Below are 13,058 nucleotides of genomic sequence, written 5' to 3' on the forward strand. Positions count from 1 at the left end.
TATAGTATCTAGTATACCAAAAAAAATACTCGAGTCGACCGTAATCTGTAACTTATTGTAATTGTAGCACGTGGGTAGCGGTTTGTTTATTTTCCAAAAACGTCTCGGTCGTCTCGCCAGTTCATCGAAAATGAGAATGAAACAAAAACAAGAATGAACGAGACAGAGCTTTTATGAAACGGACCATTTTGACCGCGGCACTGACGAGGTATCATTAAAGACGGTCGACTATACAGGTAACTGCTAAGTGGGCCCAGTAGGCCCGGGGATAATTGAAGAACGATGACATTACCATTTTGACTGTACCGGCCGAGGATAACAAACACGATCGTTTTACATGATTGACCGAATCACTATTTTATCGACAGTAAAAATAATATTTGTTATCTTCAGTACAGCCAAAATCGTTGGTAATGTCATCGTTCTTCGATTACCCGCTGTCGAATTTTTATTCAAGCTACACGCGAAATCCCGTAGGACCAACCGCTGCGCGTCTTTAACGATACCTCGGTGACAAACGAGACCCGATTCAGAGGTGGCGAGATATAAGTCGCGATCCAGTATAAAGTATAAATAGTCGAGGTATAAAGTGTGTACATACATTCTACATATTATACTCGTCCGTTCGCGTAATAAGAGACACACACGTACGGTCCGATCTCGCGCGTATTCTTTATCACCGAGCCGCAACCGTGTTTCTTGATAAAGCGACAAAATTGAGAAACTATTGCTTTCCATAACAACGCTTGTCGAAATTCCTCGAATCGCGCAAAGTCGCTTACGGAAGTTATACGGATGTAAACATCATCGTCCGCAGGTAAACACAGCCCTGTTGTGTCGCGCGCTCGCCGTGAATCGTAATGTTGTGATCACGTGACCGCGGCTTATGTTTTGTTCGAACGACAACGCGCGAGTTGCACGCGGAGCCGGCGGAGCGTCGATCGTCCGCGTACGAAGTGTGTGGAATCGCTCGGCTCATTTTCGGAATTCGATGCGCGAATTGTTACTGACAATGAGATTTTGGCGAAGGAACGAACGGAATACGCACGCGAAGAGTTCCGGTCGCGATGCGTCTAGCGCGAGAGCGGAGGCATGTACTGTGTACGAGATGCGCGTTTCTCACGAAGCAAGACGGCTATACACACCTGCAGGACGAAACCGGACGAAACGCAACACGCCGACCGCTTGAACCTAAGTACCTGGAGATACTGCTCATCAACGATAGCGATTCCACAGCTGTTAAAACTTGCGGCGAATCTTAGGATTACTCCGAGAACTTCCTATCGGTGAGTACGAAATACAAAACTGTTATAACCTGTACTGCCTGTACGATTATCAGGCGCGTTATTTTTTCGACAATGACGCGTCGCATTTCATTTGCCGCTTTGCATTTTCCGAGTTATCTTTTCAACGATTATTTCGGCGGCAATTCTTTAGATCCTGTATAGAGGTAAAACTATACTGGTTTTCGAATTTTCCGTAATTAAATTTTAATTATACATCACAATGACGACGTACTGTGTTGAATGTTTTATTCCTATATTAAATAGTATAAAATGATGCGATGAAAAGATGTTGTAAATTCGTTGCGAAAAATTTGAATTGTTCAACTATGTCAAAATTTACTTGTCTCTTTACTGGAGAGTTGTCATTTAAAATTATTTATTTATTTATTTTTGTAGAGTTGTCATTTGAAAATAATTATTTGTTTATTTTTTAAATTAATTTTTAGTCAATTTTTGCCGCTATTAAGAATTACAGCGGGAGTTTTTTTTATTTAACAATCTCAAAGAAACACAATATGATATTTTTGATGCGCATCATAAAATGCAATCGCACCAGTAAACTAGGAAAATTATTAAGGTGCCGCGACGTGTGAAAAATTAATACATGTATCTATGTGTGTTGTGTGTGTAGACACTATAAACATTTATTACACCATATAAGTACAATTGAACACCGAGGGGTTGCTAAATTATTGTTATTACTTTTGTTATGCATCATTGTTACATTATTATTGTTATCGTTTATTATCACTGCCTATGCATTAATACATTTATACCAAGTCTTGCGACTTTGCTCGCCCATAAATAATATACTTTGTCTCTTTTAAACAAATACGTACTCTCTTAAATACATAACTTTTCTCTCTTTCTGTACAATCTATGTACACATATTTATGCACACACATATATACTTGTATACTCTATACGCGCGTATACATAATAATATACATACGTTTTTCGAGGCATTAAATCAATAATATGAGTAAATGAATAATAAGCGGTAAGCGATAATTACGCGGGTATATATCGAAAGACTTGATGCACTTTTTTTACTAGCACACGTATGAAACTGCTCTAAAATTGTCTTTTTGTGCACGCGAAAGCTAGATACAGTTCGTATCGATGTTAGATTTTTCGTTTATCTAGACTAAGTCGAGATGACCGAATTGGACCATGCAAAACGAGTTAGTCACTAACACCTCAAAATACATGTAATATATCGTGGCGTATAGGTATGTGCCGCGAATTTCGACATTATTCGAGCTGACACTATCGAAAACTTTAGTATATCGATTATTACTCTACTGTCTATTAAAATGTCTACAAAATATTAGCAGCCAAAGAAGATCAATTGCATTTAATCAATTAACGAAACGTTAATGCTGTTTATTGTCATGCAAATTCATGGTAATACAAATTCAGGTTGATTCGAATTTCTCACATTAATCTACTTGTATATTAAAATCGAAAAATGCATTATTGATTGGATATTAATTTTCATTTAAAATATTATTTCGTGAAAACATTTCCATTTCCAAATTTTAAATTTACATTTCCGATTTTTACATAACTATTAACTGAACTATTGTAGGTATAATATTCAGATTCTTTCTTCCGTATATTAATTCATTATTGAGATAAACAAAACAGATTTATTTTTTTTTACGTAAAACATAACATAAAAATTATATTATAAATTTAGTTTTTTTACAATATATTTTTTCTAGAATAAATCTGAATTTACATCTAACTGCTAAAGATCTTTTATTATTAAGTTGAATTTTAATATAAATTTTGACATAAATAATCATTATATTAAATCAGTTTTAATTTAAAAATACATGAGTAAATTGTTATAGAGAGAATTAGAGCGAATATTATACTTGTGTATATTTCCTAGCAACATGATTCAATATAATTAAGAATATTGGGCTGTGTTGCTTGGATACGTATAAGGATATTCGCTATAACAACGTTGCATTTAACTCGTAATTGTATATCAAATTGACTCTTATTCAGATTTTTTATCAAGCCATTGTCTCTTTCTATTTCCCTTTTAAATCATATTGCACTATTTATATTCAGTCTTAGTCGGCTAAATAAAAGCAAAAATCATAAAAGATACTTTAAAATCAAATAGGAACTAAAAATATAAAATAATATCTAGACAATTTGGGTCCCATAAATTAGTAACTGTTTTAACAATTATTCCCCGTATTTCCCCTCTCTTTCTCTCTGCACGCGTGTGTGTATGTGTGTACATACAAACACATGGTTTGTTCCAAAAGTAATGAATCTAATTCTGGAAAAACCATTTTATTGAAAACACACTTAATATTTTTTAAAGTAAGAGCGTCAATATAGCGTTGCTGCCACTCTTTGTAGCAGCACAGAAAGTCTTGACTGCTTGGACCTTTTTAATCATCTATTAAATAAAAAAGATCTAAGCAGCCGCGACGAGTACTCTGGAAGGCATGTCCAGTCAAGACTTCCTGTGCAAAGAGTGGCAGCTGGAACCGTTACATTGACGCTCAAGAATCCTACTTTGAAAAATATTAATAATTTGTATTTTCAATAAAACAGTTTTTTTCAGAATTAATCTTATTACTTTTGGGACAGCCCATGCATATACATATGTATATATATATATATATATATACACACACACACACACACAACGCACATATAATTTTACATTTAGTTCACATTTAATATTATATATATTATTAAAGTAATTACCATTAATTTTAGCTCTTACACGTTGGGACAATTTAGTAAATTTTGTTAGGTATTTACTCCATCGTATAATACGTGATAATAGCGATACGAAGTATATCGTATTAGTTATTATATTAATTATACAGTCGCGAAACCGTTTCTACACATTTTTGTATTTAAAATTTTATTAGAACTTATGACTAATTTCCTAACGCACGAGGAATGTGTGGATAATTAAATCCCAAGTTTAGTATCTGACATTTTTTTTTACATATATAAATTTTACGAATCGCGAATACATTATCGCCGTATTTAGAGATTATTTCTAATTTATAACTTATATAAAATAATAATCTTGATTTTTAAGCGTACGTGCCACACGATTCATATCGCGCGTTATTATAAACATAAATACTCTTTTCATTAAGCTATTTATGATACCTCAGTTTTAAAAAGCACCTGCTTAGAAAATGCACTCCGACGGTGAACCCTTTTTTTTTTATCTCTTGAGCTCTATGATTGATATCAATTGTCAACGATTTGTCATGGCAGTAGAAAATGGCAGCTTATTAAACGAGTTTCAACTCGTTTGAATATTGAGATAAAGATGAGAGCGTTGGTTCACAGGCTAACATTGAGATTCGTTAGAAATTTATATATATATATATATATATTTTTTTGCGATACGCATATAGCCCTGCGCGAAGTGACATTCTCTTAGGCAATAATAAAGCCCCGTTTTACGAAAGAATAAGCGGAAGAAATTCCCCTATAGTAATAGTACATCCATTCAATCGCTCGAAGTCGACGGTTTGCTGTCTAGTGTCTGCTCGAAAAGATAAAGTGCTCTATGAATAAATTCATATTGTTCAGCTGTTTGCACCATCCCACCCCTGTCGTATCTAAAATATTAAGGTTACTTGTATTTCGTGTACTTGTAAGATAACTACGTAAGATTACTTATATATTTCAAGTTTATTGCCTTACCTCATCTGACACAAAATACCCAGTACATCGACATTTCCGTCTTTTATAAGTTGATTCATTCCTATCCCTATCGCTATAAAACAGCCAGTTCGTCCTATACCTGCGCTGCAGTGGACGATCACTGGTCTTGGTAAAGCGTTTACCTCTGCGGCCATATTAACGAGCGCATCTGCAGTTGAAGGTACGGCATGGTCCGGCCATGAATCATACCTATATATCGATATATTTTTATACAATTTAATATACGTAAATTTAGTAATGAATTTATTATTAGTAAATAAGTCTTCCTCTTTATTTGAAAATAATAAAAATGTGAATAGCATAATAATTATATTACCAATAGTGCTGCAAATGTCTCCTTTCTCCTTCGTGCCGGATTTCCATAGTTCTGACGGTATATCCGTTTCTCGTATCAATATAATTAACGATAATTGTGAAAGCTCCAACTTGTATGCGATTATTTACGTCAAAGGGAAAGTACGCCTCGCACTTTGGTTTGGACGCTTCATACAATCTAGTTATCATAACGATTGCAGGAACTTTTTCTGTCCAGACCATTTTCCAGAAATCTGCTATCGTGTTAGCTAATGGTCCCTGTGTCGCGATGTATCTAGCATTTTCGCCGTCGTATCCCTGTAAAAATTTTGTTTTCTATTATATGTCTATCAATTCCGCGAAATTTGGTAATAAAAGGTGTCTATGTACATCAAACAAGTTTTCAAGCATTATTATATAAAATTACTATTTACATACTCGGATGTAGTTAGCATTTATGTAACCGGCGAGCGGATCATCGAAGGAACCTGGTAAAATAACTCTGGTTTGTAGATTGGGTAACACAGAGCTGTATCGATTCTTTATTCCTGAGCCACAAATATCCACTTTTTCTGGCAAATTCAGTGGCACTTCCCAAAATTCTTTGTGCAATGTTCCCGTACTTTCGCCAACCTTTTTCAGTTGTGCTCTCGACAATACATTTCCCGCACTTAGCAAAAACTCTTCCGTAGTACATTCTCGAGTAGGAGTAACCATATGCGGCGGACTTTCCGGAGCTGGTGCCAATTCTATGGTTAAACTTGTGCTCGAGCCACGTCTTTCTAACAGTCCTTTTGCTTTTACACGTATTGGTTCTGGTTTACGTTCGAGCGTTGCAAGAGACTTTTAATATTAAAAATAATGAAGGTTATTTTCAATATGATAATTTAATATTTATATGCGAATTATTACATTGATAGGTTCTCTTACCTCGGGTAAAGAGGTCTGAGGAATTGGTCGTACCGGATACTTGGGTGCAGATTGCTTCGCAAATGCTTCGTGAACCCATTTAGCCTCCATGGATTCTTTTGTATCTTTAGTTGACTTGTCTGGCTGACAAATGGCACCTTCCTCGACCAGACCGTGCCGATCGCCATTCTCGTTATCTTTTTCACGCGACATTTGTTTTCGCAGCCATAACAAGATCTGTTAGAGAAAAAGTTCTTATACACAATTCTGTATTATACAATACCTGATTTAAAATGATGAAAAAATCATTCGGGTCTCACAAATTTATCAAGCATTTAAAATAGTCACTTGTTTTTAGAAAATAAGAGAACGAGTTTTCTACATTTCAGTATCGTAAAGAAATGTGATGCTTACTAGGAATGTAAAAAGAATAGTGCCAGCGAATGCACAAAGCGCTACAAAGTAAGGCAAATGCCAATCTAGCCATGATAGAGTCGTCCTGGAATGTACTTCCTTGTCTGTCTGACTATTGAGTTGGGCCACTTGGAGATCCATTCCAGCATCATCCAGTCCTGTCACGGACTGCCGGATTCTGTATTAAAAATACTTTGAGATAAAGAGTAAATCTTAATATTTCGTGAAATACGGTGATTAGCAGGATATGATTACAGGCTGATATTGTGAATTTTTACACGGTACATAAGCGTTACCTGTGATAGGATCTCGTAGGCATTCCCTTCGTAGAGGGCAATAAGGAGATTGGCACTAGTGTATCCTTATGCCACTTTTGTTCATTGATTAGATAAAATTTTTCCAGAGGATTTATATTATCACTATTGTTGATTGTTGCATCATAATAATTAACATCATTTGCATGATGATGAGTCAAGGAAACACTTGTACCATCTATAATAAAAATAATAATAAAATTGCACACACAGACTGTAACATAACTAGAAGCTTTACAGTATTATGAAGCATTGTAAAAAATTGTATACAAATTTTGCTCATTGTACATACTTGACTCTTGTCATTTTAACATAATGACAAAAATTTAACGTATAAGCGCTTTGGCCGCAATAAACACAAACGCAATTCGACGAAATAGGTAACGTAGAACGAAAGAAAAGTTATTTTGCATTATGAACAAGAAATAAAAATAACTCAATTCTGAATCTAAACGAGAAAAAGCGAATCGTGAAATGAAAGTAGGGACAACAGATGCAACAAATACAAAATGGGCTAGGGTCATGAAATAGACATAAAATCGTTCATTTGTTAACTATGAATTGCGTATATACGCGGGTAACACGCACGCACGCACGTACGTACGCACGCACGCACGCACACACGACCCACGACCATTAGCCCGCGTCATACACTATCCCGAAGTCGGAGCATCGTGAATAAATCACATCCTGTTTTCTCATTGATGTAATAATAGCGAGCGGATATGCACAGTATTTGCGAGCGAATGAGCGACCGAACGAGCAAAAGAGAAGGATTACTTTTCACCCTGATGTTTGATCGATACCTTTCATCAGCAGCGCATACAATAATATTCCGAGCAGCGTGTGATTGACGTGTGATTTACGGGCACGATGCTCCGAGAATGGGAGTTGTGTATACGACGATACGGCCATATTGCGGCGGAGTCGAAACTCCCAAGCAAACTCCTTGTCGGAACTACCCGAGAGAGAGATGCTCCGTTTCATATGCTTTGACCCGCAGCTTTAGTTCTATTCATAGTGCCTTCGCGATCGTCTCGCATTCCTCTCGTTCTCTCTCGTGTAGTACGTTGAGAGTAAAGCGCTGGCCAATCGTGGCGGCGACGGCCTTGTCGACCCGTCGGCGTCGGCCAACCGCGGCGTGAATGTAAACGCTTGTACCGTGTTATTCACGCGGGTGGGAGTTGGCGTGAATGAAAGCGGAGCACGTGCGATTAATGACAGTAATGTCGCATTCGGGAACGAGTTTTACGTTTATTCGATACACGAGCGGACGCTGCTTCTTCTCCAAATAACTGGATTTGGAGAAGCAAAGTGCTTTACGTGCGATCCACGTTATAACTGCAGATACGACGGAATGAAATGAGAAGCGGATCGTCCCGTATCGTATAAATTGTCGTCATGTTGAACGAATTTTTTTTTCAACTTGTATAACAATATATACCGTGGGTGATCCATTTTAATCTCTCCACGCGATTATCCAAAACTCAAAATGATATTTTAAATCAAGATTATCTTCTGAGGTTTCTTTTAACAATCAGTTTCCAATTCAGGAATAATCATCATGTGGAAAAATCAAAATGATTCACGCGATATATTGCTTACGATTTTCGAGCGTGTGAATTGACTTGTATAAATAGAAATTACCGCATAAACAATAATATCATGCAATAAAATCCTCACATGATTCCCAGTCGTACTCGATTAGCAATTAAAATTTTAGATATTCTTTATCATTTCAAAAGGTGCAAACTTATATTCCTAAAATCGCCATGCGTGTGTATTTCCTTATTTTTCTTTATCTAAACTTCATTTATAAGGTTCAAATACCCGCAATTTCTCTGTTAATTTTAATGACAGAAAAACATTCACGAAGATCTTCTTAAACGTATTACGTACGTACAATTTCTCAAGAATATAGCGGTGATTCACGCGAAACCGGATGTTCATATTTGCCATTTACGTCTGCTTAAGCATTATATTCGTTCTATACAAGCCCGGATTTGTGTTTTATCTATGTATCTTTCTTTGAAATCTCCTTAATTCAATTTTGTGACGCGATAAAATTGTAGATGACTGTATAATTTTCAATTTGACATTGTTTCGACGATTCTTTTTTAGTAAACAAGCAAACGACAAAATTATGCTTTTTACTTACCGGCTATAGTACGATAATGGCAACCGGTGATCATTGTGTAGTAGCACTAAAAAATCAATAGGCACACCGGAACTGAATGCTCGTTTCCGCGTGCTTCGATTTCACACTAATGTAAATAAACCACTTTGTCGTTTTGAGATAAAAATGTATTACGACTCGTTGAAAAATTCAAACTGATTCAAATATCTTTTAGCTATTTTCAAAGTCAAATAAAAAAAAAACGACAAAAATCTCGATTATTGCCTCAAGCTCACGCGTTTTTTGCGATTCGTATTGTAAATGACATGAAGGAAAAAAAAATACTTTCCAAGCACGAGAGAGAAAAACAATTTAGTATAAGTTAGTTACGTATTCTCAAACAACGAAAAAGCTCGCACGAATGTCAGAGCAGCCCTCGCACTGCCAACTGGCTTGATCTCCATTCATCCTTCCACAGGAAGCTTACGAGTTTTCGTAGAGCGCACGCACCCAGGGATATACGCACTTGCGTGAAATTGCGTTACGACGATTGGTCAAAGAAAGGATATCCGGATACTTATGGACCATTATAATTTGATTACGTTTTTCATCATTTTCGGTTTTCTTAATCAAATAACGAAATTTTCAATTTTCATAAAAATTTTTCATATTGGTATAACTACCGATATTACGTGTATGATAATATTTAATGAATAACCGTAAGATACACACATATATGTACATATATATACACATAGTTTGACATATTCTTAGTAAAAAGTAATGTCTCTTTGCTTCGATAAGTAGCTCTGTATTTTATGCTCAATTATTTATTACGAGATGAATACACCCCATCGAATCGATTCTTACATATCATAATTTTATGATATATCAGAATTATATTAAATTAATTAATTTATTATTTGTATAGGTGTAAAAATAATTGTTCGTAAAATCGCAATATCGTATATTATTATTGAATATAAATCTATTGGATCAAAGACAATGTCTGCGCTTATGGACATGTATCTAATGATTATTATAATCGTAATTGATAGATTACTCGATCCGCATTGTTAAAATGTACACAGATAAGGTGAAAATTTACAATTGTTTTTATTCGACATACGAATTGTTTGATTTTTGCAAGAAAATTTTCAAAGAGCCGATAATCATGTAATATTCGACATACGACGCAGTGCAATGATATTGCGCAAGACGTCTGCGGGAACGTTTTGAGATGGTAACGTCGAAACACATGCACTCGCATTTGCGGGTTAATCATATACCTTGCCGAGGCGAGGGAGAAGAAGGTCCTTTTCCTCCTTTCGAGATGGTCTGTCACGTCTCGTTAAGACGTTGTCGCGATAGACAGCATCACCCTGTGCACATCGACATCGTGATAGACGATGAGATACGATACGTAGCTCCGCAGATAAATTGCACGTCTGCGTAGGATCGAACTCGCGTCGAACGCATCTGAATGGCGTCTGAACGGATTGCAAAATGACGGCCAACTGCATTCACCTCTTTCGCGCTGACCGCGAAGGGGTGGCGAGGGGATGAAGTGCAGCAGACGCGCGCATTCGTGACACGGATACGATTCACCGAGCCACCCTTCCCTCTGTAACGGTACGTGGCCTCGCCCCTTGTACGTACCATCGCGGCACCCAACGATACCCCTGATGAACGCGGCGGTGCAGTGATATGATCCATCGAGAAAAGTTTTTAGCGCTAAAACCGCCGGCTCGCCAAATTTTCTTCCAAGTCGCTAAAATTAACTACAAAATTGTACAACATTGATTTAATCACCCTGTTCGAGACGTTTATAATTTTAACTTTTGCAACATAAGTATATGTAAATTTGTGTTTTGAACGAAATCCGCGTGTTTGTCGCGAAATTTAATTCTGGAAATGGAATAAATTGTCTTATATGCGATTGATTTGTCTTCCTTTTCTGCTTTCAGTTCGTTCAATTATTTCAATGTTGGTTGCAAACAAGAAGCAGCATTTTGATAGCAGTAATTGCTACTGAAATAATCATAATCAAGGATATAAATTTTTGTTTTTGTTGTTATGTCAATTATTTTCGTTTTTATTATTGCGTCAATTATTCTCTGCTTTAGCTTAAGCTGAACGATTAATCTTTTCTCCTATGCTGCTATATATTTACGATATTTATCACTGCCTCTTCGTTACATTTTTGTCTCTATTTTCGTTTATCTCTATTTTCCTTCAAACCTCCGCCGAAACGCAATCGACAGAGAAGAGGAAGCAAAAAGATAACGGTAGAGGGTGGCAAGGTTAAGTAAGAGCAAAGAGAAGGGAGCGTTGAATGAGAACTTCTAGGTCGATGAGAGGGTGTAGAGAGAGGGAGACAATTCGGCCTTCGTAACTCGGGAGGGTGAAGAAAGGAGACAGAATGTAGGCTAGTCTCGTTGGCGAACAGCGTCCCCAATCGATACGTACGCAGCAAACTTCTACGCCCTCTCGTTCTGTCAATCTTTCATTTTATTATATTTTATTACAGTTAACTGACAAATTCTAATTTCACGAACAAAAGAGATAGAAAAAGAGAAAAAAGAAATAGAATTTCTTAAATTTTTTTATGCAATTAATGAAAATAATTAGAATAATACAATTAACATTACATGTTAAATAACATGGACATGATAATGATATATAAATCTTGCACACGTGCATGACACAGATTTAATGATGAATATATGCAAGGAGTATTAAATTGATTCGATCTTTTCTCGTAAGAAACGTTTTAAATATATTGACAGTTTTATTTATAGAATTATCCAAAGCCAATTCAATTTTAATTTTAATTCGTACTCGTTTACTTTTTATTTTTAATATTTTTACTATTGGCGCGCGCGCGCGCCACACACACACACACACACACACACACACACACAATGTATCGATATTTTTATGTTTGCGATAGTAATATACTAATAGTAAACGTAATTATTCGTGGCAGTTTATCTAACCAAATCCAATGGTTGCACATGAGAATGAAATTTTTTAATTACCTTAATCGACTAATTGTAAGTAACACGTCATATCCGTTTCCGGTGGGATACGCGATAGAGAGCTTGGCCTTGGTAGTATTCTTGGAGATTTACTCCTTACAGAAATCACATTTTATGTAATATGTCTGTACGTACCATATTATACAGATGTATATCTGTATGTATTTATTGTACTGTAAAGCTCGTTTTTATATATATAACGGAGAGAAATAAAACACAAGAATAAAGACATGAAGGACACAATTTTTTAAGTGTTGCTTATTAGACGCTTTTTAAATTAATCCATGTTGCTGAAGAATAAATAATTTTTATAGACCGTAAGGTGTTGAAAGATCGTAGATAGCTATGTTATCCGGTTTTCGGTAGGCTACAGAAAACAGAACAGTCTTTGATATACGCCCCATTTAAGCAGATAATCAATGATTCACGGAAAATTTTTCAATATTTGTCTTAACTGCAAGATACAGTGGAAACAAGACTTTCTTAACGCAAGTTTCGATTTACGCATTCAATTTTAACGTTAACAAAACATTATACTTAACTTGGTTTTTTACTATACATTAATAACTTGTAGGTAATATTGATATTGCTACAGTTTACATAACTAAATTAAATGTGATGTCTTGTCGTGCATTATTTTTTAACAGTAGATTCTTTGATAATTGTCTCTTAGGAAAAATATCGGAAGATTATCATTTATCATTGGATTTTTTTCAATTTACAATATTATATTACTTTTTTAATTAAGTCTGAAAGTAAGATTTTATTAAAATAAATTTTGCCTGACCTATAAATGAACTGTGAAGAGGATGAAATTTAGTTATTTATTCGATGAAAGTTCAGTTTGCGAGAAAGCAAACACAGTGTTGTTTATAATTTGGAGATTATTTTTATTTCGACATTTTGCTATAATAAAAGCAAAGCCTTTTTTTGCTGTCTCTTATACACATCTCTGAGC

The 13,058-nt window shown here is 35.6% G+C and overlaps 1 protein-coding gene across 2 annotated transcripts; it reads right to left on the reverse strand.

The window, feature by feature from the left end:
- Window positions 1–4,171: 4,171 nt before the first annotated feature.
- Window positions 4,172–10,342, reverse strand: LOC105448132 (tyrosine-protein phosphatase non-receptor type 7-like). 2 transcript variants are annotated; one of them, XM_011686513.1, is made up of 8 exons: window positions 9,102–10,342; window positions 6,926–7,121; window positions 6,630–6,807; window positions 6,237–6,452; window positions 5,745–6,149; window positions 5,329–5,624; window positions 4,992–5,201; window positions 4,172–4,906 (listed from the first exon to the last, which is right to left on the reverse strand). In XM_011686513.1, the coding sequence occupies exons 1-8, from the start codon at window positions 9,133–9,135 to the stop codon at window positions 4,795–4,797; spliced, it is 1,647 nt and encodes a 548-aa protein (XP_011684815.1). In that variant the 5' UTR covers window positions 9,136–10,342; the 3' UTR covers window positions 4,172–4,794. The 2 variants fall into 2 exon arrangements, with proteins under 2 accessions (XP_011684815.1, XP_011684814.1); XM_011686512.1 differs by lacking the exon at window positions 9,102–10,342 and adding an exon at window positions 7,750–9,087.
- Window positions 10,343–13,058: the final 2,716 nt, after the last annotated feature.

Source organism: Wasmannia auropunctata, unplaced genomic scaffold (assembly GCF_000956235.1).
Source record: "Wasmannia auropunctata unplaced genomic scaffold, wasmannia.A_1.0 LD336088.1, whole genome shotgun sequence".
NCBI lineage: Eukaryota > Metazoa > Arthropoda > Insecta > Hymenoptera > Formicidae > Wasmannia > Wasmannia auropunctata.